At 43.7% G+C, this 22,879-nt stretch overlaps 1 protein-coding gene across 32 annotated transcripts in view; it reads right to left on the bottom strand.

Moving 5' to 3' along the window:
* Positions 1–17,075: 17,075 nt before the first annotated feature.
* KIAA1217 overlaps positions 17,076–22,879 on the bottom strand; it is a 496,866-nt gene continuing 491,062 nt past the window's right edge. For 16 of the 32 annotated variants that reach the window (XM_082449577.1, XM_082449579.1, XM_082449590.1 and 13 more), the window contains 5 exons: positions 21,999–22,034; positions 21,772–21,849; positions 20,064–21,659; positions 19,422–19,544; positions 17,076–18,712 (listed from right to left, as the gene is read on the bottom strand). In XM_082449577.1, the coding sequence (XP_082305703.1) occupies positions 18,218–18,712; positions 19,422–19,544; positions 20,064–21,659; positions 21,772–21,849; positions 21,999–22,034 (2,328 nt within the window). In that variant the 3' untranslated portion in view covers positions 17,076–18,217. Of the gene's footprint in view, positions 18,713–19,211; positions 19,545–20,063; positions 21,660–21,771; positions 21,850–21,998; positions 22,035–22,879 lie in introns of those variants that run through there. The other 16 variants (XM_082449569.1, XM_082449594.1, XM_082449597.1 and 13 more) reach the window with 7 other exon arrangements.

Here is a 22,879-nt window from a genome sequence, read left to right as displayed (position 1 = left end):
TTCTCCTTCTGGGACCCCTATAATGCGAATGTTGTTGCATTTAATGTTGTCGCAGATGTCTCTTAGGCTGTCTTCATTTCTTTTCATTCTTCTTTCTTTAGTCTGTTCCGCAGCAGTGACTTCCACCATTCTGTCTTCCAGGTCACTTATCCGTTCTTCTGCCTCAGTTATTCTGCTATTGATTCCTTCTAGTGTAGTTTTCATTTCAGTTATTGTATTGTTCATCTCTGTTTGTTTGTTCTTTAATTCTTCTAGGTATTTGTTCTTTAATTCTTCTAGGTCTTTGTTAAACATTTCTTGCATCTTCTTGATCTTTGCCTCCATTCTTATTCCGAGGTCCTGGATCATCTTCACTATCATTATTCTGAATTCTTTTTCTGGAAGGTTGCCTATCTCCACTTCATTTAGTTGTTTTTCAGGGGTTTTATCTTGTTCCTTCATCTGGTACATAGCCCTCTGCCTTTTCATCTTGTCTATCTTTCTGTGAATGTGGTTTTTGTTCCACAGGCTGCAGGACTGTAGTTCTTCTTGCTTCTGCTGTCTGCGCTCTGGTGGTTGAGGCTATCTAAGAGGCTTGATGGGAACCTCTGGTGGTCTGTTGGAAGATTTTTAATCACGGTTTCAATTTCATTACTTGTTATTGGTCTGTTCATATTTTCTATTTCTTCCTGGTTCAGTCTTGGGAGATTGTACCTTTCTAAGAGTTTGTCCATCTCTTCCAAGTTGTCCATTTTATTGGCGTAGAGTTGCTTGTAGTAGTCTCTTATGATGCTTTGTATTTCTGCGGTGCCTGTTGTAACTTCTCCTTTTTCATGTCTAATTTTACTGATTTGAGTCCTCTCACTCTTGATGAGTCTGGCTAAAGGTTTATCAATTTTGTTTATCTTCTCAAAGAACCAGCTTTTAGTTTTATTGATCTTTGCTATTGTTTTCTTTGTTTCTATTTCATTTATTTCTGCTCTGATCTTTATGATTTCTTTCCTTCTACTAACTGGGTTTTTTGTGTTTGTTATACTTTCTCTAGTTCCTTTAGGTGTAAGGTTAGATTGTTTATTTGAGATTTTTCTTGTTTCTTGAGGTAGGATTGTATTGCTATAAACTTCCATCTTAGAACTGCTTTTGCTGCATCCCATAAGTTTTGGGTTGTCGTGTTTTTGTTGTCATTTGTCTCTAGGTATTTTTTGATTTCCTCTTTGATTTCTTCAGTGATCTCTTGTTATTTAGTAGCACACTGTTTAGCCTCCATGTGTTTGTGTTTTTTACATTTTTTTCCTGTAATTGATTTCTAATCTCACAGTGTTGTGGTCGGAAAAGATGCTTGATACGATTTCAGTTTTCTTAAATTTTCCAAGGCTTGCTTTGTGACCCAAGATGTGATCTATCCTGGAGAATGTTCCACGTGCACTTGAGAAGAAAGTGTATTCTGCTGTTTTCGGATGGAGTGTCCTATAAATGTCAATTAAATCTATCTGGTCTATTGTGTCATTTATATCTTGTGTTTCCTTATTAATTTTCTGTCTGGATGATCTGTCCATTGGTGTAGTGGGCTGTTAAAGTCCCCCAGTAATATCCTGTTACTGTCAATTTCTGCTTTTATAGTTGTTAGCATTTGCCTTATGTATTGAGGTGCTCCTGTGTTTGGTGCATATATATTTATAATTGTTATATCTTCTTGGATTGATCCATTGATCATTATGTAGTGTCCTTCTTTGTCTCTTATGATAGTCTTTATTTTAAAGTCTATTTTGTCTGATATGAGTATTGCTACTCCAACTTTCTTTTGATTTCCATTTGCATGGAATATCTTTTCCCATCCCCTCACTTTCAGTCTGTATGTGTCCCTAGGTCTGAAGTGGGTCTCTTGTAGACAGCATATATATGGGTCTTGTTTTTGTATCCATTCAGCCAGTGTGTGTCTTTTGGTTGGAGCATTTAATCCATTCACATTTAGGGTAATTATGGATATGTATGTTCCTATTACCATTTTCTTAATTGTTTTGGGTTTGTTTTTGTAGGTCTTTTTCTTCTCTTGTGTTTCCCACTTAGAGAAGTTCCTTTAGCATTTGTTGTGTAGCCGGTTTGGTGGTGCTGAATTCTCTTAGCTTTTGCTTGTCTGTAAAGCTTTTGATTTCTCTGTTGAATCTGAATGAGATCCTTGCTGGGTAGAATCATCTTGGTTGTAGGTTTTTCCCTTTCATCTCTTTAAATATATCCTGCCATTCCCTTCTGGCCTGCAGAGTTTCTGCTGAAAAAATCAGCTGTTAAGCTTATGGGCATTCCCTTGTATGTTATTTGTTGCTTTTCCCTTGCTGATTTTAAGTATTCTTTCTTTGTATTTAATTTTTTTTTTAAAGACAACTTTTTAAAAAAAATTTATTTATTTTTATTTATTTATGGCTGTGTTGGGTGTTCGTTTCTGTGCGAGGGCTTTCTCTAGTTGTGGCAAGTGGGGGCCACTCTCCATTGTGGTGCGTGAGCCTCTCACTATTGTGGCCTCTCTTGTTGCAGAGCACAGGCTCCAGACGTGCAGGCTCAGTAATTGTGGCTCACGGGCCCAGTTGCTCCGTGGCATGTGGGATCCTCCCAGACCAGGGCTCGAACCCATGTCCCCTGCATTGGCAGGCAGATTCTCAACCACTGCGCCACCAGGGAAGCCCCTGTATTTAATTTTTTTAAATAAATTTATTTATTTTTTGGCTGTGTTGGGTCTTCGTTGCTGCGCGCGGGCTTTCTCTAGTTGTGGCGAGTAGGGGCTACTCTTTGTTGCGGTGTGTGGGCTTCTCATTTTGGTGGCTTCTCTGTTGCGGAGCACAGGCTCTAGGTGCGCGGGCTTCAGTAGTTGTGGCATGCGGGCTGCAGTAGTTGTGGCTCATGGGCTGTAGAGTGCGGACTCAGTAGTTGTGGCGCACGGGCTTAGTTGCTCTGTGGCATGTGGGATCTTCCCGGATCAGGGCTCGAACCCGTGTCCCCTGCACTGGCAGGCGGATTCTTAACCACTGTGCCACCAGGGAAGTCCCTGTATTTAATTTTTGATAGTTTGATTAATATGTGTCTCGGCATGTTTCTCCTTGGGTTTATCCTGTAGGGGATTCTGTATGCTTCCTGGACTTGATTGACTATTTCCTTTCCCACGTTAGGGAAGTTTTCAACTATAATCTCTTCAAATATTTTCTCAGACTCAGGTGTGTTTTCTTAGAAGGGCATTAATCCTAACAGGAGGTCTTCATCCTCATGACCTCATTTATCCTTCATTACCTTCCAAAGGCACCCTCCCCCCACTGCATACCATCATGTTAGGCGTTCGGGCTTCAACACGTGGACTTAGGAGGGACGCCAGTATTCAGTCCATAACAGTTCTGGCCTCTGATACTTGGAATTCCACCACTGGATGCTCGACCCTTTGATTAAACATTGCCGTCTTCCTATAGCCCTAAGGTGATAAGAGGGAAACAGTTTTCTAGTGCTTTAGTTTATCACTTTCCCCCAAAGAGGAATGATGAGAGGTACTGAGTAGTTCTGAAAGGGAGGCCCTGAAATGAGTACAAATGCCACCTGCCTCACACATTCATCCAGGGCCGTGGCTGCGTACCACTGGTGGGTTGTACGTTTGTACACCCGTGGCCAAAACTGAGATGAAGGAAGTTGGATTTAGTGAGGAGCAGGGCTTGCAAGTCTCTTGGAGGAAGTTCCAGAAATGACCACCAGGTGGCAGCAATGCTGCTGAACTCGGAGGGAGTCTTTAAGCTCTGGATGACACGGATGGGGGAAACTATATGAGCCTCCCAGCCCCCTTCCACCAGGTTCCACAGAAGAGCATCGTCCTTCATGGTTTTTAGCAGGTCCTGCTGATCTTGGGTGGCCTTGGCCTGCAGTGGTTTGAAGCAGGATTTTGGTTCCCGGCCAGAGATTGAGGTCAGGCCGTAATGGTGAGAGCGCTGAATCCTGGCCACTAGACCAATGACCAGTGACAAGGCCCTGGCCCTTCAGCTTTGCAGGAATGAATTCCCACAAAGACAGAAAGTAGTGAAACAAGTAAAGTGTTTATTAGGAGGATAGATACACGGGCGGACTCAGAGAGAGTCGTGTCCTCGTGGTAGTTTAAATCACTTATATGGGGCATTTCTTGCAGGTTTCCTTGGCCAGTCATCTTGCTTTGCCTGAATCTGAGTCTGTACTTGGTATATCTCAGGGCCCTCCCGTGTGTGCGTGCATTTCTTAGCCAAGATGGACTCCAGCAGAGGGGCCTATGGGTAGGTTGATATCACTCCCCTTTTGACCTCCGAGGAGCTTTTCTGCTCATGTATAGTCGGGAAGGTCTCCTTGACCTCAAGAATGAGAAATATGTGGTCTCTGTCTTTTATCTGTTTAGCTTGGGGCCCATCTATCTCCTGCCTCACTGCTATGGGCCTCTCTGTGTGTATGGATGGACCTTAATCCCTGTACTTCTTAAATTTTTACTGACTACTTCATACCACTTGGGGGATTCTCAGCTCTCCCAGGGATTATGCAGGAGAGGGTGTTCATAGCAGGGGTCCTGATCCAGGCTTCCTGGAGAGAATATTCCAGGCAGAGAGAGCAGCCTGTGGCTCAGGCTTGTCTGATGGACAGAACCTACAGCAGGGCAGCTGGAGCAGAGGGACTGATGTGGCAGATACTGTGAGCCGAGATGAAGGGCAGGTAACAGCCAGATCCCCTAGGGCAGGAATGTCCTGGGAGTGTCTCTTGAGGAATTTTGGACAGTCGGGGCAGAAGGAGGGCATAGCCCCTTTCTCTGGGGTCACTCAATGAAAGGACATTCTTTCTCTGGGACCTGGAAGGTGTGTCAAACATGGCCAGACCCCTTTCACTGTGTGATTCTATTCATTTGCGGAAATGAAGACTGTCTGATTGCAACCACCATACAATGACCTATTTATTCCTGAAAATCTCATTCCCTGACTCCATCTTCAGGGGGGTGAACTCTTTCTTGTGTGCAAAATATTCTCTCTTGGCTTGGTTTACCCGAGCTGATGGCAGGGGTAAAAAAAAAAAAAAAAAAAGCCCTTCTTGAGATACAGGAGGTGTTCAGGGCCCTCTGTTTCAGAAAGAGCCGGCCCATACGGCTCTTTTCTGGCTTAGAGGAGACCAGGGGTGGGGAGGCGAGAGGCACGGGGGCCCCAGACACTGGCAGTGGTATGTGTGGTCCAGTGATCGCAAAATCAGAAAGGGGGAAAGACACTCAAGCAAGGAGACTGAACAGCTCAAAGACAGACTTCATCTTCCTTACAGATCTAAGGAAGCTTAGCCCTCTAATCTGCCTATAATCTTAGATCTAATCTGCCTTAAGAGGCAGCACTGAAAACCACTTTAAGAGCTGGCTCAAACAGAATATGATTAAGTACCTGCTATGGAGAAGCACTTAACTAATGCAGGACTGTGTTGGCCACATTTTTTTAAAAAATTTTTATTTTATATTGGAGTATAGTTGATTTACAATGTTGTGTTAGTTTCAAGTGTACAGCAAAGTTATTCAGTTATACATACACATATAGCCATTCTTTTTCAGAATCTTTTCCCACAGGTTATTACAGAATATTGAGTAGAGTTCCCTGTGCTAGACAGTAGGTCCTTGTTGACTATCTATTTTGTATATCGTAGTAGTATGTATATGTTATACATAGTATATGTATATGTTATATATAGTATGGATGTGTTATATTGTATGTATGTGTATGTATATGTCATATATAGTAGTAGTGTGTATATGTTAATCCCAAACTCCTAATTTATCCCTCCCCCTCACCTTTCCCCTTTGGTAACCATAAGTTTGTTTTTGAAGTCTGTGAGTCCATTTCTGTTTTGTAAATAAGTTCATTTGCATCATATTTTTAGATTCCACATACAAGTGGGATCATATGGTATTTGTCTTTCTCTGTCTGACTTAGTATGATAATCTCTAGGTCCATCCATGTTGCTGCAAATGGCATTATTTTTATTCTTTTTTTATGGCTGAGTAGTATTCCATTGTATACATATATCCCACATCTTCTTTATCCATTCATCTATCAGTGGACATTTAGGTTGTTTCCATGTCTTGGCTATTGTAAACAGTGCTGCAATGAACATTAGGGTGCATGTATCTTTTCAAATTATGGTTTTCTCCCGATATATGCCCAGGAGTGGGATTGCTGGATCATATGGTAGCTCTGTGTTTAGTCTGTGTTCCTACTGCCCTATATGGGTTGGTAAAGGTGCAAATTGGTTCCTGCTGCCCTTCATCATAGAAAAGGGACTTCATCTCTTTGTTTAATAGGGAATATTAGTAGGTAAAGCCTTTAAATAAAGCCACAGATGGGGACTGAATGATGTGCACTGGGCGTGGCAATATGGAGGCTTGGGTACCACTGGGGGGTTCCATTCCAGGACGCAGCGTTGTGGGAGCGAGGGCAGGGCTCTGGAGACCCAGACAGGGCTCCGCAGAAGGTCTCCTCTGAAGGAAAGAGAGAAATTGGGGGCTGGGCAAGGAACTGGGCAGCATCTACGTGCTGAAGGGAAGGACTCCGGGTGAGGAGGATGTGGGAGAGGCGGGCAGGGGCCGGCTGGAAGAGCTAATCCTCTGAGGACAAAGGGGAGGATGAGGGGCTCTCGGAGAAGAGAAGGGCCTCTTGGAAGAGTCTCCATCCCACCTTCCCCACCTTCTTACTCTGTAAGGGTGAGGTCGGAGAGAGGCTTTCTCCCGCCCAGTCTTCCTCTGCTTACCGTGGACATCTTTGTTTCTGAACTCTCCTGTCCCCAGACTCCTCGTCACCTGAATAGTTTTCATGTCTACATGAGCCACTCTCCTGCTGGCCCCCTCCCCAGGAGGAGAAGTTCCCCACTTCTGCTTTTTTCGGCTTTCTGCGTTCATAATATGTCAAACAGAGACCCAGATGCAACATTTGAAATAATCACTAAAAAGATATTCACCATCAAGTGGGGCCTCTGTAACAAATGCACTTGAAATGTCTCATTTAACCAAACCCTGGGAACCATTTTGGGCACTTCCAGGATTTCCAGAAGCTAAGTGGGGGAACTACATCTGGATTTTCTTTAAGTCAGATCCTTAAATTACTCCAGCTCCAAAGGCACTTGAATACTGTACATGTTAGCTACCTGCAAACCAAACAAGCTCCAAGTTCAGCCAGTGTTGACAGACTCTGACTGCACTGGAAGTATCAAAACATAAGAAAAACTCTAAAAAGCACCAGATGACAACATCTGCTGGAAGGGGGAAAAAAAGTCTATAAATTCAAATTGATTGTTTTTTTTTTTAAACAGTTGGAAAGCTTGAAAAACATCATACTTTCCAGGGGTGAATCTGCTGTCATGTGGTAAGAGTCACCTTTTATTGTTAAGAGACAGCCTCTTCTCAGTACTCCTGGGGCCGCTGCTTTCCTAGTGTAAGACTGTGATTCTCAGCCCTGGCTTCCCCTTAGAATCACCTGGAAAGATTTGACAGTCCCCATGCACAGGCAACACCTCAGATCCCTGATTTAGAATCTTTGCAGGTAGGACCCAGGCCTCAGCATTTTTAAAAATAATTAATTAATTAATTTTTTGGCTGCGTTGGGTCTTCATTGCTGCACGTGGGCTTTCTCTAGTTGCGGCGAGCGGGGGCTACTCTTTGCTGCGGTGCAGTGGCTTCTCTTTGTTGTGGAGCACGGGCTCTAGGCACGTGGGCTCAGTAGTTGTGGCTCACAGGCTCTAGAGCGCAGGCTCAGTAGCTGTGGCTCACGGGCTTAGTTGCTCCGCGGCATGTGGGATCTTCCCGGACCAGCGCTCGAACCTGTGTCCCCTGCATTGGCAGGCGGATTCTTAACCACTGCGCCACCAGGGAAGTCCTGGCCTCAGCATTTTTAAAGTCTTCCATGTGATCCCAGGTTGCAGCCATGTTTGAGAACTTGGAACATGAGTCAGAGTTATCCCAAGTGCAAGCCTGGGCTGCTGGGGTGTAGTCCACGGGCCACCACCTGGCTCCCCATCTTTTCACATTAAATCAGAGAGGAGATAGTATCTGTAGCAGGGTAGGGCCCTCATTCTAAATGCACAGCCCATTGCTAAACCCAGAGGCTCAGCACTTAGAAAAGAAAAATCCGTTCCCACCCACCTTCCCTCTCCTCCTTACAGTTGCTTACAGATTGGGTTTCTTTTGTTGTGAATCACTTGCTCTTCCAGGCATGAATGAAAGAGCATAAATGCTAATAAGGATAGAAGCGTCATGGGAAATGTCCAGAAAAGGCAGAAGGACATTCACGTGGACCCGAGCTCTGCACGTGGCCCCTAAGTGCTGTTGTTTTGTGGGGAGGGTGTCTCTGGGCTGGATCCTTGTGCCTTTGGCGTTTGCCCTGCCTTTTGCAATAGTAGAGTCTGTTCCTTATTCTATGCCAGTGGTTCTCAGCCAAAGCAGCAGCGCCCTTTAGAGGAAATTTGGGGTATTTGTGAGAGGTTGGGTTTTTTTATTTTTCACTTGTCACAGTGATGGAGGCAAAACTGGCATTTCATGGAGGCAGGCCAGGGATGCTCGATGTCCTACAGTGAGCTGCTGAGGAAGAACTGTCCCCTCCAGCAGGACCGTGTGATGTCCCACTGGACATTTACGTAGTGAAAAACCTGTTTATAATGATCTGAGTCTAGAGATCAGTTCTGTTTTACAAATAAGAAGCTTTTTTTTTTTTTTTTTTGGCATTCTTAAAATAGGCAGTAAAATTTCCAGGAATGTGTAATATGAGGAAGAATCGTACTTTGTTTGAAGCTTTAAACAGAGTCGTTCACTATTTTGGAAAAGTCATATCAGCAAACATGGGGTTTGTCTCCAAATGCAGCAAAAGCATTTGTTGCTGAATTCTGCTTATCCGTGCGGGCGTGTGACGGCTTCCTTATATTACCGTTAGTTAGGGGATTATATTACGTTTTGCTTTGGAAACTAGGAGAGTAGGTAGGATATGCCATCAAGCATTTTATCTCGTGCAAAACATCTGTAATTTAAAAGCAAGCTTAGGAACTGGTAGGATTGAGACCCTCGTCCTCGCATTTCAAAGGCTCTCTCTGAGGGGCTGAACTGCCCACTCACGTCTGTGCCTGGGAAGCCTCAAGAAACAAATCCCTGAGAAACGTCTTTTAGGGGCCACTTGGGAGCCTCTTACCCTCAGGGCTGGAGAAGGGGCAGTTCAACCAGGTACCAGGAGGATCGGGGCCGCGGGAGAGGCGTGGCCTAGAGGGCGTGGCCGCAGGGGTTGGGCAGAGCGTGGGAAACAGGGGGCGTGGCCTGGTCGGGAAGGGCGGGGCCTGTCGCGTCAGGTGGCTGGATTTCTGCGCTTTGCCGCTTGCCCTTCGGGTTTCAGCCCTCCTGGGGCTCAGGGAGAAAGGAGTCACGATCTGAGTTAGGGACCCAGCTTCACTTGCCTTCCAAGGATGCAGGATGGGACCCTTAGACCCCTGAGCTGAGCGCCTTCCTGCCGACCCCTTCTTTCGAAGGTGAGGCAGCCAAAATTTGCCGTCCAATAATCCCTAAACGGACGACTTTCTGAATGAAGCTCATTCGTTTGGTTCAGGAATGAAAAACCGTCCACTCTGAGCAAAATGGTCAAGCCTCATCCCAGACGGCCGTCCTGCAGTTTACATCTTTTATCCAGCCCGTGTGTTCGTTCCGCAGCGGGATGAGGGGGATAACGGCAGGAATTTTCTTACAGGGCTTTTGTGAGGATTAAAAGGCAATACATGCAAAACACTTTAGCCCACAACCTGGCCCATGATAGGCGACAGATGGCAGTTATTGTTGATGTGTCCACAGACATGAGGACTGAAGACTCCCCCATGTATTCAAGGCCATTAAACAAATAAAGCATTGTGTGTGACTCTAAGGTCTGCTCTGTAAGCTCCCCCGCCTTCCTGGTGGTGTGTGTGGTGCATAACTTGAACTTCCTGCCTCCAGGGTGAGCTTGGCTCTGGAGCTGGAGGGCCAGGAGCCCTGGAAGAGTCTGGGATTCTCTCCTCAGAAGCGCTGGTGATCACTTTCTTGCTTTTGGACAGCCTCCCGTCAGGAGCATAGATCAGAGAGTGCGTGCTTGCCTGTGGTCAGTGGTGTGTTTTCCTGGATGATGTCACCTGGTTACTTCTGCAAAATTAACTTTTGAATTTGGAGTTGAAGCAGTTTTGATTCCTTGACTCCCTCCAAAAAAGCTTCCTGGTGGCTCTCAAATGCGTTTGCATTTACAGAACCACGGAGAGGGAAGTTAGTTCTAATTACAAGGCGGTTGGTGGAGGCGGTCTGGGTTTGCCGTGAATCTGGCTGGAGGAGGGGCACGGCCAAACCTGCTCTCGGTCCCCAGTGGATGTGTCCACTTTTTCTCATGGGACTTAGCTCAGGGATGGCCACCAGCACCTCTCACCACCCAAGGCGTCTGGGTGGGGTGATTTGAGGGCACCTTCTCCCATGCCTGAAAATGGAAAATAGATCTCACCAAAGGACCCCTTTTCTGTAACCACAATTCCAGGGTCTTGGCTTGGCTCCTAGTCTGTGTACATATTTGTTTACGTTGGAAAGAATTCAGTCTCAAGCAGCATTAAAGTAAAAGCAGCCTCTTTAGTGCTGTGACACTATTAAAAGTTCTGTACTGTACCTGCGAGGGCCAGATGCCCTCACTGCCAATGACGTGATCGCTCTTCCGGACTCTTCCAGCCACAGTGAGACTTGTCTTGCTCCCTGGGTGTCCGTGTTTGTGCCACGCCCTTCCTCCACCAGACCAGAAGCCTTTTAAGGGCAGGGACAGTGTCCAGTCATAATGGCAGCAGTGACAAGGACAGCCACCACCCTAACTGACCTTTACTGAGTATGCTGTATGTCAGGTTCTGTCTTAAGAGTTTTCTGTACTGCGTCACATTTAATCTTCTCAACGATCCTGTGAGGGAGGCTCCAATACTATTTTCTATTAATAGATGAGGAAACCAAGACAAGTCCAAGGTTGCACAGCCAGTGAGTGGCACTGGTTGATGGACTGATTGGTGAATGAATCTGAGAAGCCCCCATGGTTTATTTCTAAGAATCTTTTTTCAGGTGCAACCATCTGTTGGTTGAATGACGAGCTTAAAATAATATGTAGCGAGAGTCCATTAATAGTGGTTTAATAAAATCTGAAAATCCAGGAGCTCACCCAATCTAACATCACCCACTTTATTTTTAAAATTTTTATTGCAGTATAGTTGCTTTACAATGTTGTATTAGGTTCTGCTGTACAGCAAAGTGAACCAGCTATACATATATCCCCTCGTTTTTGGATTTCCTTCCCATTTAGGTCACCACAGAGCATTGAGTAGAGTTCCCTGTGCTATACAGTAGGTTCTCATTAGTTATCTATTTTATACATAGTATCAGTAGTGTTTATCTGTCAATCCTAATCTCCCAGTTCATCCACCCCACTCTTCCCTGTTGGTAGCCATACGCTTGTTCTCTACATCTGTGTCTCTATTTCTGCTTTGCAAATAAGATCATCTATACCACTTTTCTTAGATTCCACATATATGCGTTAATATATATTTTTCTCTTTCTGACTTACCTAACTCTGTATGACAGTTTCTAGGTCCATCCACGTCTCTACAAATGACCCAATTTCATTCCTTTTTATGGCTGAGTAATATTCCATTGTATATATGTACCACATATTCTTTATCCATTCCTCTGTTGATGGACATTTAGGTTACTTCCACGTCCTGACAATTGTAAATAGTGCTGCAATGAACATTGGGGTCTTTTTGAATTATGGTTTTCTCAGGGTATATGCCCAGTAGTGGGATTGCTGGGTCACGTGGTAGTTCTATTTTTAGTTTTTTTAAAATAATTAATTAATTAATTAATTTTGGGGGGCTGTGTTGGGTCTTCGTTTCTGTGTGAGGGCTTTCTCTAGTTGTGGCAAGTGGGGGCCACTCTTCATCGCGGTGCACGGGCCTCTCACTATCGCGGCCTCTCTTGTTGCAGAGCACAGGCTCCAGACGCGTAGGCTCAGTAGTTGTGGCTCATGGGCCCAGTTGCTCCGCGGCATGTGGGATCTTCCCAGACCAGGGCTCGAACCCGTGTCCCTTGCATTAGCAGGCAGATTCTCAACCACTGCGCCACCAGGGAAGCCCCTATTTTTAGTTTTTAAAGGAAACTCCATACTGTTCTCCATAGTGACTGTATCAATTTACATTCCCACCAACAGTGCAAGAGGGTTCCCTTTTCTCCACACCCTCTCCAGCATTTATCGTTTGTAGAGTTTTTGGTGATGGCCATTCTGACTGGTGTGAGGTGATACCTCATTGTAGTTTTGATTTGCATTTCTCTAATAATTAGTGATGTTGAGCATCTTTTCACGTGTTTGTTGGTCATCTGTATGTCTTCTTTGGAGGAATGTCTATTTAGGTCTTCCACCCATTTTTTGATTGGGTTGTTTTTTTTGATATTGAGCTGCATGAGCTGTTTGTATATTTTGGAGATTAATCCTTTGTCCATTGCTTCATTTGCAAATATTTTCTCCCATTCTGAGGGTTGTCTTTTTGTCTTGTTTATGGTTTCCTTTGCTGTGCAAAAGCTTTTAAGTTTCATTAGGTCCCATTTATTTTTGTTTTTATTTTCATTACTCTAGGAGGTGGGTCAAAAAAGATCTTGCTGCGATTCACGTCAAAGAGTGTTCTGCCTATGTTTTCCTCTAAGAGTTTTGTAGCGTCCGGTCTTACATTTAGGTCTCTAATCCATTTAGAGTTTACTTTTGTGTATGGTGTTGGAGGCAGGCAGTGCTTGGCTGGGTCTTGGGCAAGGTAATGCTGGAGCCATGCTTTTCCTTACCTGGTGAACATGCTCCAGTCTTTATTACACTGGCTGAAACTGACCATCATCCTGGCTGGAGCTCTGGTAAGTCTGAAGGTCAACTGAAAACTTTGTATACCTTCTCACAAAGAATTCTCAGCTTGTCCACACACAGGAGCAAATAAACTGACATGAACAGCTAGCTTGTGTATATATTTTAGCTATATTTTATGTATACATTGTAATATATACATTATAATTTATATAATATAGTTGAGATTATGGGACATGATTGAAATGTTGGAACCTTTTATACCTAAAAAGTATAAGATAATGGCTTCCTATTGCTTTAATTTTGTATCTGTATGAGACAATGGATTTTCACTAAACTTATTTTTTAAATTTTTAAAAAATTTTATTGAAGTATAGTTGATTTACAGTGTTGTGTTAATTTCTTCTGTACAGCAAAGTGACTCAGTTATACATACATATATATATTCTTTTCCATTATGGTTTGTCATAGGATATTGAATATAGTTCCCTGTGCTATACACTAGGACCTTGTTGTTTATCCATCCTATATATAATAGTTTGCCTCTACTAATGCCAAACTCCCAATCCTACCCTCCCCCTTGGCAACCACAAGTCTGTTCTCTATATCTGTGAGTCTGTTTTTGTTTCATAGATATGTTGGTTTGTGTCATATTTTAGATTCCACATATAAGTGATATCATAAGGTATTTTTCTTTCTGAGTTACTTCACTTAGTATGATAATCTCTAGGCCTATCCATGTTGCTGCAAATGGCATCATTTCATCCTTTTTTGATGGCTGAGTAATACTCCATTGTATGTATGTACCACATTTTCTTTATCATTCATCTGTCGATGGACATTTAGGTTGTTTCCATGTCTTGGCTATTGTAAATAGTGTTGCTATGAATGTAGGGGTGCACATATCTTTTCAGATTATAGTTTTGTCTGGATATATGCCCAGGAGTGGGACTGCTGGATCATATGGCAACTCTATTTTTAGTTTTTTGAGGAACCTCCATATTGTTTTCCATAGTGGCTACTCCAATTTACATTCCCACCAACAGTGTAAGAGAGTTCCCATTTTTCCACACCCCCTCCAGCATTTGTTATTTGTAGACTTTTTCATGATGGTCATTCTGACTGGTGTGAGGTGGTATGTCATTGTAGTTTTGATTTGCATTTCTGTTTTAGTGATGTTGAGCATCTTTTCATGTGCCTATTGGCCATCTGTATGTCTTCTTTGGACACTAAACTTATAGTGCTCATCATTTCATGATGTACGTAAGTCAGATCATTACGCTGTATACCTTAAACTTATACAGCACTATATGTCAATTACATCACAATAAAACTGGACAAAAAAGGGGGCAAAAAAGATAATGACTTTCCTGAGTGTGCCCTGAAATATGTGATTACAATTAATATAATGAGTAGAGACATACTAACATATTACTGGTGAAGGCATCCCAGCTCAGTAAACCTGAAGTTTGAGCACATTAACAATCAGGTGCTGGGCTTCCCTGGTGGCGCAGTGGTTAAGAATCCACCTGCCAGCGCAGGGGACAAGGGTTCAAGCCCTGGTCTGGGAAGATCCCACATGCCGCGGAGAAACTAAGCCCATGTGCCACAACTACTGAGCCTGTGCTCTAGAGCCCCCGCGCCACAACTACTGAGCCTGCGTGCCTAGAGCCTGTGTTCCACAACAAAGAAAAGCCACCGCAATGAGAAGCCCGTGCACCGCAACGAAGAGTAGCCCCTGCTCGCCGCAACTAGAGTAAGCCCGTGTGCAGCAACGAAGACCCAACGCAGCCAAAAAATAAAAAAACTAAAAAAAAATCAGTTGCTAAAGTAATATTTGTACTTTACATCAAGTCAAGTTAAATATTGGGAGGGGGCAAAAGATAATGGTAAGCAGGTTCCTGAGATTTCTTACAGTCAATTCATAATCTTGGTATTATTTTCACTAGCTTTTCTCCTGATTTTTTAAATGAATACATATAGTGTAATGTTAGCTAACATATTTCCCTCTAGACCAACAATATTTTTTAAAATTGAGAACTCAAAAAAACAAAAACAAAAAAACCTAGTGATAAAGGCATTTTATTTCTACTTTACTAATACTGGAAATTAAAAAAAGAAAGTAATAAGAGTCTGTCTGGTAAATGGGGGTGGTGGAAACTGTATCTGGTTTGCTTGCTGTCAGCCAAACCTTGCTAAGCCATGGAGAAGAGGGTCAGCAGGTTACACGGGAAGGCACCATACTTGCGATGAATTTATCAGGAACTCACCATGCATCACCCCAGAGCTTTCAGAAAAGCAGAGCTTAGGTTGCTTCCATGTCCTGGCAATTGTAAATAGTGCTGCAATGAACATTTTGGTACATGACTCTTTTTTTTTTTTTTAATTTTATTTATTTATTTATTTATTTTGGCTGTGTTGGGTCTTCGTTTCTGTGCGTGGGCTTTCTCTAGTTGTGGCAAGCGCGGGCCACTCTTCATCGTGGTGCGCGGGCCTCTCACTATCGTGGCCTCTCCTGTTGTGGAGCACAGGCTCCAGACGCACAGGCTCAGTAATTGTGGCTCACGGGCCTAGTTGCTCCGCGGCATGTGGGATCTTCCCAGACCAGGGCTCGAACCCGTGTCCCCTGCATTAGCAGGCAGATTCTCAACCACTGCGCCACCGGGGAAGCCCACATGACTCTTTTTGAATTATGGTTTTCTCAGGGTATATGCCCAGTAGTGGGATTGCTGGGTCGTATGGTAGTTCTATTTTTAGTTTTTTAAGGAACCTCCATACTGTTCTCCAGAGTGGCTGTATCAATTTACATTCCCACCAACAGTGCAAGAGCGTTCCCTTTTCTCCACACCCTCTCCAGCATTTACTGTTTGTAGATTTTTTGATGATGGCCATTCTGACCGGTGTGAGATGATATCTCATTGTAGTTTTGATTTGCATTTCTCTAATGATTAATGATGTTGAGCATTCTTTCATGTGTCTGTTGGCAATCTGTATATCTTCTTTGGAGAAATGTCTATTTAGGTCTTCTGCCCATTTTTGGATTGGGTTGTTTGTTTTTTTGATATTGAGCTGCATGAGCTGCTTGTAAATTTTGGAGATTAATCCTTAGTCAGTTGCTTCATTTGCAAATATTTTCTTCCATTCTGAGGGTTGTCTTTTCGTCTTATGGTTTCCTTTGCTGTGCAAAAGCTTATAAGTTTCATTAGGTCCCATTTGTTTATTTTTATTTTCATTACTCTAGGAGGTGGGTCAAAAAGGATCTTGCTGTGATTTGTGTCATAGAGTGTTCTGCCTATGTTTTCCTCTAAGAGTTTGATGGTGTCTGGTCTTACATTTAGGTCTTTAATCCATTTTGAGTTTATTTTTGTGTATGGTGTTAGGGAGTGTTCTAATTTCATTCTTTTACATGTAGCTGTCCAGTTTTCCCAGCACCACTTATCGAAGAGGCTGTCTTTTCTCCACTGTATATTCTTGCCTCCTTTATCAAAGATAAGGTGACCACATGTGCATGGGTTTCCATCAACAGATGAATGGATAAAGAAGATGTGGCACATGTATACAATGGAATATTACTCAGCCATAAAAAGGAACGAAACTGAGTTATTGGTAGGGAGGTGGATGGACCTAGAGACTGTCATACAGAGTGAAGTAAGTCAGAAAGAGAAAAACAAATACCATATGCTAACACATATATATGGAATCTGAAAAAAAAATGGTCATGAAGAACCTAGGGGCAAGACAGGAATAAAGATGCAGACCTACTAGAGAATGGACTTAAGGATACGGGGAGGGGGAAGGGTAAGCTGGGACAAAGTGAGACAGTGGCATGGACATATATACACTACCAAATGTAAAACAGATAGCTAGTGGGAAGCAGCCGCATAGCACAGGGAGATCAGCTCGGTGCTTTGTGACCACCTAGAGGGGTGGGATAGGGTGGGAGGGAGGGAGATGCAAGAGGGAGGAGCTATGGGGATATATGTATATGTATAGCTGATTCACTTTGTTATACAGCAGAAACTAACACACCATTGTAAAGCAATTATACTCCAATAAAGATGTTAAAAAAAGAAAAAAGAAAAAAAGAAAAGCAGAACTTTCAGAAAAGCAGTTTGCATCTGGTTACATGTTTACTTACCATGCCCGCAAAGCCAAAACCTTTTAACTTGGTAACGGTTACGTTTGTTCTTTGACTAGGAAGTAGTTATAGGGACAAGGTACAAAAAATAATAAGCATGCAGCCCTTTATTTAGTTTTGCAAAGTCTCTGCTTATAGTTCTGTATATTACATAACTGTGTTATACAAATACATTTATTTACAAAAACACTCTAGCTGTGCAAACTTGTTGCTTTTTAAAAATGTCCAGGAAGTTCCATTTCTGCCCATCCCAAGATATATTTTTAAAGCATGCATAAAAATTAACTTTGGTGTGGGAAAACTACTCTATGTGCTGTCACATACAGTATTTTTGGTGTCTATTTATATATTTACAAAAATTGATCAGTTTACAGAACCGTACAGAAGTGTACATTCTAGAATCCACAATGCAATAGTGTGGGTTACCAGGTCTCAGAAAACAAAGGAAGGATTTAGATACTGCAAAGAAAACAACTAGAGAATCCCAATATGTTAGAAAAGAGAAAAAAGAAAGAAACAGAACAAAACTAGCTTGCTTGGGCCGGCAAATTATTATACATAATTTTCATGGCAGTGCAGTAGGGTTGATAATTGCCTTCTACATGTGCCTCTGTGTTGGCTTGTGTAGAAGTTCATTGGCTTATTGTCTAGCACACTACTTTCAAATGTACAATGCTACAGTATCAAAATGTTTTGGCAAAAAAGATCTCGAAAGGAACCATGAAGTTTTGACAAAAATAGAAATCTGTAATAAAGCTAAATAACACTAAAATAAAAGGAAATATTATAGTATCTGTTTTACAATTTGTATAGTCACACTTGTGTATTTCTCTGTTCATGTCTAGTCTCCGTAATGAAAAATATTTTTATACAAAACATACTAAAATTCTGGAATCATACATGTTTTACATGCTTAATACATTTTTTTTCTTGTCTCACCACACCCTTCTCTCCTGCCATACTCTCTTTTGGTAACACATGCTTACTTCATTTAACAGGTATTGAATAGAGACAGTAAACACTATGTAATTATAACAGGAACAAAGTAAAAGAACAAACAAGCTTTACTGAAATCTATTAATCCAGTATTTAGCACATACTTAGCATTAAACCTCAAACAGTACAGCAATATGTTACATTCTCTTGTGAAAACACTTGTCGAAGACTGTTAAAAAAAATTTTTTTTTTTTCTTAAATGTAACTCCGACTTGTGCCTAATAGGATTTGGCCTTTAAGAGGTTTCCTTTGCTGTGGATGGGGTGGCTTTGCTTGAACTTCCGTTCTGTGCCTTGTAGCTGGTGAGGCTAGGAGTGTGGATGGTCCTGATGCTCTTGGCACCTTGATTCAGTGAAGCTGGGGAGGCAGGGGAGGGCGGGGAGGAGGAGAAGGAAGGAGGGGCTGCTCGGCCATTCTGAGTCTGCAGTGAGAATGAGAGATGGTGACCTTTACCTGTATGAGCGGGGCTCTGAAACTTTAAGGAGCCATTAGAGACAGAGGGGATGAGGGAGGCAGAGGGAGCAGATCGTCCTGTTTGGGGGCTGAGAGGGTTAGAAGGAACCGATGGTTTAGTAGTGGGTGGATTAGGGAAGTTAGAGCTGTCACCACTAGAAGAAGGCAGGGAACTGCTTTTCCCAGAGCTGGGAGAAAGGGCTGGAATCTTAGAAGCAGGCAAGGAGGGGAGAGTAGGCTTACATTCCCCACCAGCTTTCTTAGCACTTCCATTAGCCTGCAAATAAAGATGGCGGGAGACAGTCTGTCAGAAAGCTGGTAACACCATCAGTCCACAGGGTCTGGCAACACAGCCCTTCTGAGAATCATTAAATCAAAGACACCAAACCAAACCAGTTCAAGGCCTGAGCTAAGTCTTGTCGTGCTGTACCGGACCTGGGAGAAACCCCCAAAGTGCAGAGCAGAGGATGCACAGAACAGGGAAGAAGGAAGAAGGGCGTTTGTGAGAACAGGCACATCATTCTACTACCGTCTCCGGGTGCTGGGTGGAGACGTGAGGGTTGCGTGAGGGCTGTTATTGGGGCGGGGGTGAGGCATCGTGACGGGCTGTTAATGCGCCTCTAGTGCGACGCCGTCCACGTACACGTTAGTGCTGGCGACTTTCAGGGCAGCTTTGTCTGTCTCGGTTTCCCAAGGTGTTCTGATGAACCACTACACTCCCCCAAGGAAAGCCACCTGGCCTGCCACCTTGTGTTAACAGGTCAACTTTAGAGTCACACAGTAAAAGATGTTTTATTGCGAGCATGCAAAAGAGTGGTGAGAAATTCAACAGAGGCTTTTAGACTCTCTTCATGCCCCCAGATCCAGGATGTCTACGTAAACCGTATCTTACAAAGAAAAATGCAATATTTGGTATAAACTAAGTCAGTGACTTGCTTCTTAAGCGCAAGAGTGTCCATCCAATATTGGGTTTAAGGTAAAACTACCTGACGATATTGGCGGGGATCCTGCAGTTTGGACTGCTTGCCAGGTTTGTCCAGGCTGCCGGGTCTGTTCTTGGAACTCATGGGAATCGGCATCCTGCTCGTCTGAGGGGTTCCAGTGGAGCCCTGTGGGGAGGAGCAGCGAGAGGGGGGAGAGAGGACGCGTGTGAGTGGCTTATCCCCAAGGCCGCCCCACTGTGCGCAGAGAAGCTCAACGTGAGAAGCCACAGCCCTACATGCAGGACAGATCTAGGAGACGGACATCAGGAGACACCACTGGGGTTAATTCGAAGAATCAAACAGAATAACACTGCTCCACTACTGATCAAACGGATTTTAATGTGAGTATCAGAGCAATCACTTCAACGGCAAATGGCTGACCCAGCATCCTTGCGGTTTTCCCAACACCAGTCAGCAACAGAGGTAAAAACAGAATCAATTAGCTGTTAGACACCTAGTTGTTGTTGTTCTGAAGGCGAGGGAGAAAGTGTGAGAGAAAGGATCATTGCGAACAGACAACGAAACAAAACAAAACGAGCCACCTGAAAGGAAGCAAGTAAATCACAAGACACCTTTCGCTAATGGTGATTATGGCAGATTTAAGAAAGCAGCTGGCTCTTTTCATTTTCCATCAGACCAAGATACCTTACGTGAAGCTGAAGGTACAGACGAGGGGGGCTCTAGGGCAGTGGGAGCTTCATCCAGGACTACCAAGGACTGGGGACAGGCCTCCTGGGCCATGTGGGACGAGCTTGCAACAGACTCTCTGTTGGAGGAACACGAGGTATCAACTAGGGCTTTGGGACTCATCTCACTGATCGTGTTTTCCAGCTGTTTGATGGTCTGCTCCAGGCTGTCCAACGTTCTGTAGGTATTTTTTCTGATTTCATCAGTTCTCGAAATCGGAGCTGTGCTCTCCAGACTGGGCTGCCCTAGTCTCCTGAGCATACTTTTAGGGGTGTCTTCGGATTGAGACCCACTGATCTCGAATCGCTTGGCTTCTCTGTGCTGCTTCAAAGTGCCATCCTCTTCCTCCTCTTCATAGACCACCACCTGCAACGTCTTCTTCCCCGTCTTGGTTCCCGTGCGAATGGCTTGCGTGAGAGCGGCGAGCTGCTTTTTCGGGAATTTGAATTTGAACTTTTTCTTGGGGTTTTCAAACTGGTCATCGGTCGTGTCACCCTGGCTTTCTGAACTTGGAGAATCGGTTTGGTTGAACTTGCTCTGCTCGGTTTTATTCACTTCCTGTCCTCCTGACATTCCGGTCTCCGCTGAAAGGAAGTGTGGCTGGAATTTACTCTCAGCCTCCCGCCCTGCTCCGAGGTTGCCCGAGGCCCCCTCCTTAGGAAGCTTTTGGGAAGTGTTATTCTGGACCACAGTATCTCCATTCTCCTCCTCTTCCTCTATCTTTTCCTCTGTCATCATTCTCTCCAGTTCCTCGTCGCATTCCTCAAATATGGTTGAAAGTCTCTTGTATGCGGACCGGATGTCCATGGGTTCATCAAAGATGATGATCACGGGTTTCTTGTCCAGGCACACGACCGGCTCTTCATTGTCCGTGCCTTCTTGCTGGGAAGTTGTCTCTTTTTTGGCGTCAATGTTGACCGTCTGTACATCTTCCCCCTGTTTGCTCACTATATCGCGGACCTCTCCACTGGAGAGAACTTGGACCGCGGTTTTGGTGATCATGAAGGCAATGTTGTCGGTGGTTGCATTCTCCTCAGTGGGAGAACCTGGTGTTGACTCCCCATCCTCATCAGGCATCACGTTAGCATGCCTCGCTCCCTTTGGTCTTAGGACAACTTGGCCAAACTCTGTCATGGGAACCTCTCGGTCTTGAGTTTTGACATCACGAATAGTCGATTCAGTTGATCTAGTGGGAGAGGGAAGGTGACACTTATCTGTATTTTCTTGTCCTTGCTGACTCACCCCCTTTGTCGTCCCATAATTCATCTTCTGATTCTCAGTGTCAGATACAGGGTACGGCAGCCCTGAGATTTTAGGTCCTTTGTTGATTTCATCTTCTAATGAACTAACGCCAGAGAAACTAGAATTGACCCTAGACACATTTTTCTGGTAATAGTTTCTACCGTCTCTAAGTAAACTCTTAGTGGATATGGAACTTTCCTTCATTAAGATGTCAGTTTTGTATTCTGATGTTCTTGCTGCATCAGAAATACTATTCTCCATTCCTCTTTCCCACTTAGGATGGTCACTAGGTATGGGAGCCCCTGCGGTAACCTGGGAGGGAGAGTGGAGGAGGGAAACCACACACAGTGATCAGAAATGGATCTGCAAAGGAAGGGAATTAATCTGCATGGTATCAGTTGGAACACAGATCTGGTGGACTCACCTTCCAGGATTCCATTTGGGGGCCATTTTCATATTCAACATCAGATTTCCGTACGTCTTCGTGGAAAAATTCCAAATTCTGGTAGAATAGTGTAGGACATGTTACTCCACAAAACCACACCCCCCCAAAGTGGACTACAGCTAGACTGTTTCTTTAATTACACTCCCAAAACACGCGGGCCAAGCACATTCGTTACACACCAGTCCAAAGCCTACAGCTCTGTTTACCTTGGGTGGCTTGGTTCTCCAACTTCCAAAAATGCCCTGTGTTTGCACAAGATGAAAATCTCAATTAGCAAAATATTTCAAGGATTTCAAATTTTGGTGGGAGGAGCAGTTAAGAGAATAAAGGGACCAGTTCTGGACCAACGCCTCCTCTTTCCAACATCTGATTGTGAGCTTAGCCGACTCTAAAACCAGAAGAGTGGCATGGCATCGTAGAAAGCACAATACATGAGCAGGCAGATTCTGATTCTAACCCAGATCTGCCACTTAACTGTGTTATTTTAGGCAAGTCATTTCACTTCCTTGGGCCTCAGTTTCCTTGCTTATAAACCAAGGAACTAGACCAGGAAAGTTTTCACGTCTCTGCCAACTGGTTATTTCATATTTCAGTCTCATCTCTGCTTCTTGTTTGGGGATTGTCCTATAACGACTCTGCATTGCTTGGGTATGGTACTCTGAGATGAAAAAAAAAACCCCATTTTTCCCTGGTCAAATCACAGATTTGAAAACATACTTGCAGTTTGTACTTAAACTTGCCAAGTAAAGTGTCAAAATAACCTTCAAACTCATCGTAGCCAAGATGATCAAATCCCAATTCAGAGTGACAGCGCTCCCCATGCCGCCAAGATGTCATGTAAACATTTACAAAGCAGACATTTGAGGCTCAAGTGGCGACTGTGACGTCATGATTCAGCTTTTTTTCTTGAAGAGACAAGAATTTTTAATATAATACCCATTAACAAAGACTCTAGCTTTCATCCATGAAGATCTGGGTACTCTACAGTTTTTCTGCTTGGCCCTTTGGTGGTACAAACAAATCAAAACCCTTTAAAATGGTTTCTGTTTGACCTAGAGATTTCAATTCTCATTTCTGGGTATTTATA

This window comes from Balaenoptera physalus (assembly GCF_965194825.1).
Source record: "Balaenoptera physalus genome assembly, chromosome: 2".
In the NCBI taxonomy this organism is placed as follows: domain Eukaryota; kingdom Metazoa; phylum Chordata; class Mammalia; order Artiodactyla; family Balaenopteridae; genus Balaenoptera; species Balaenoptera physalus.
This window is presented reverse-complemented; position numbering and strand designations above follow the sequence as displayed.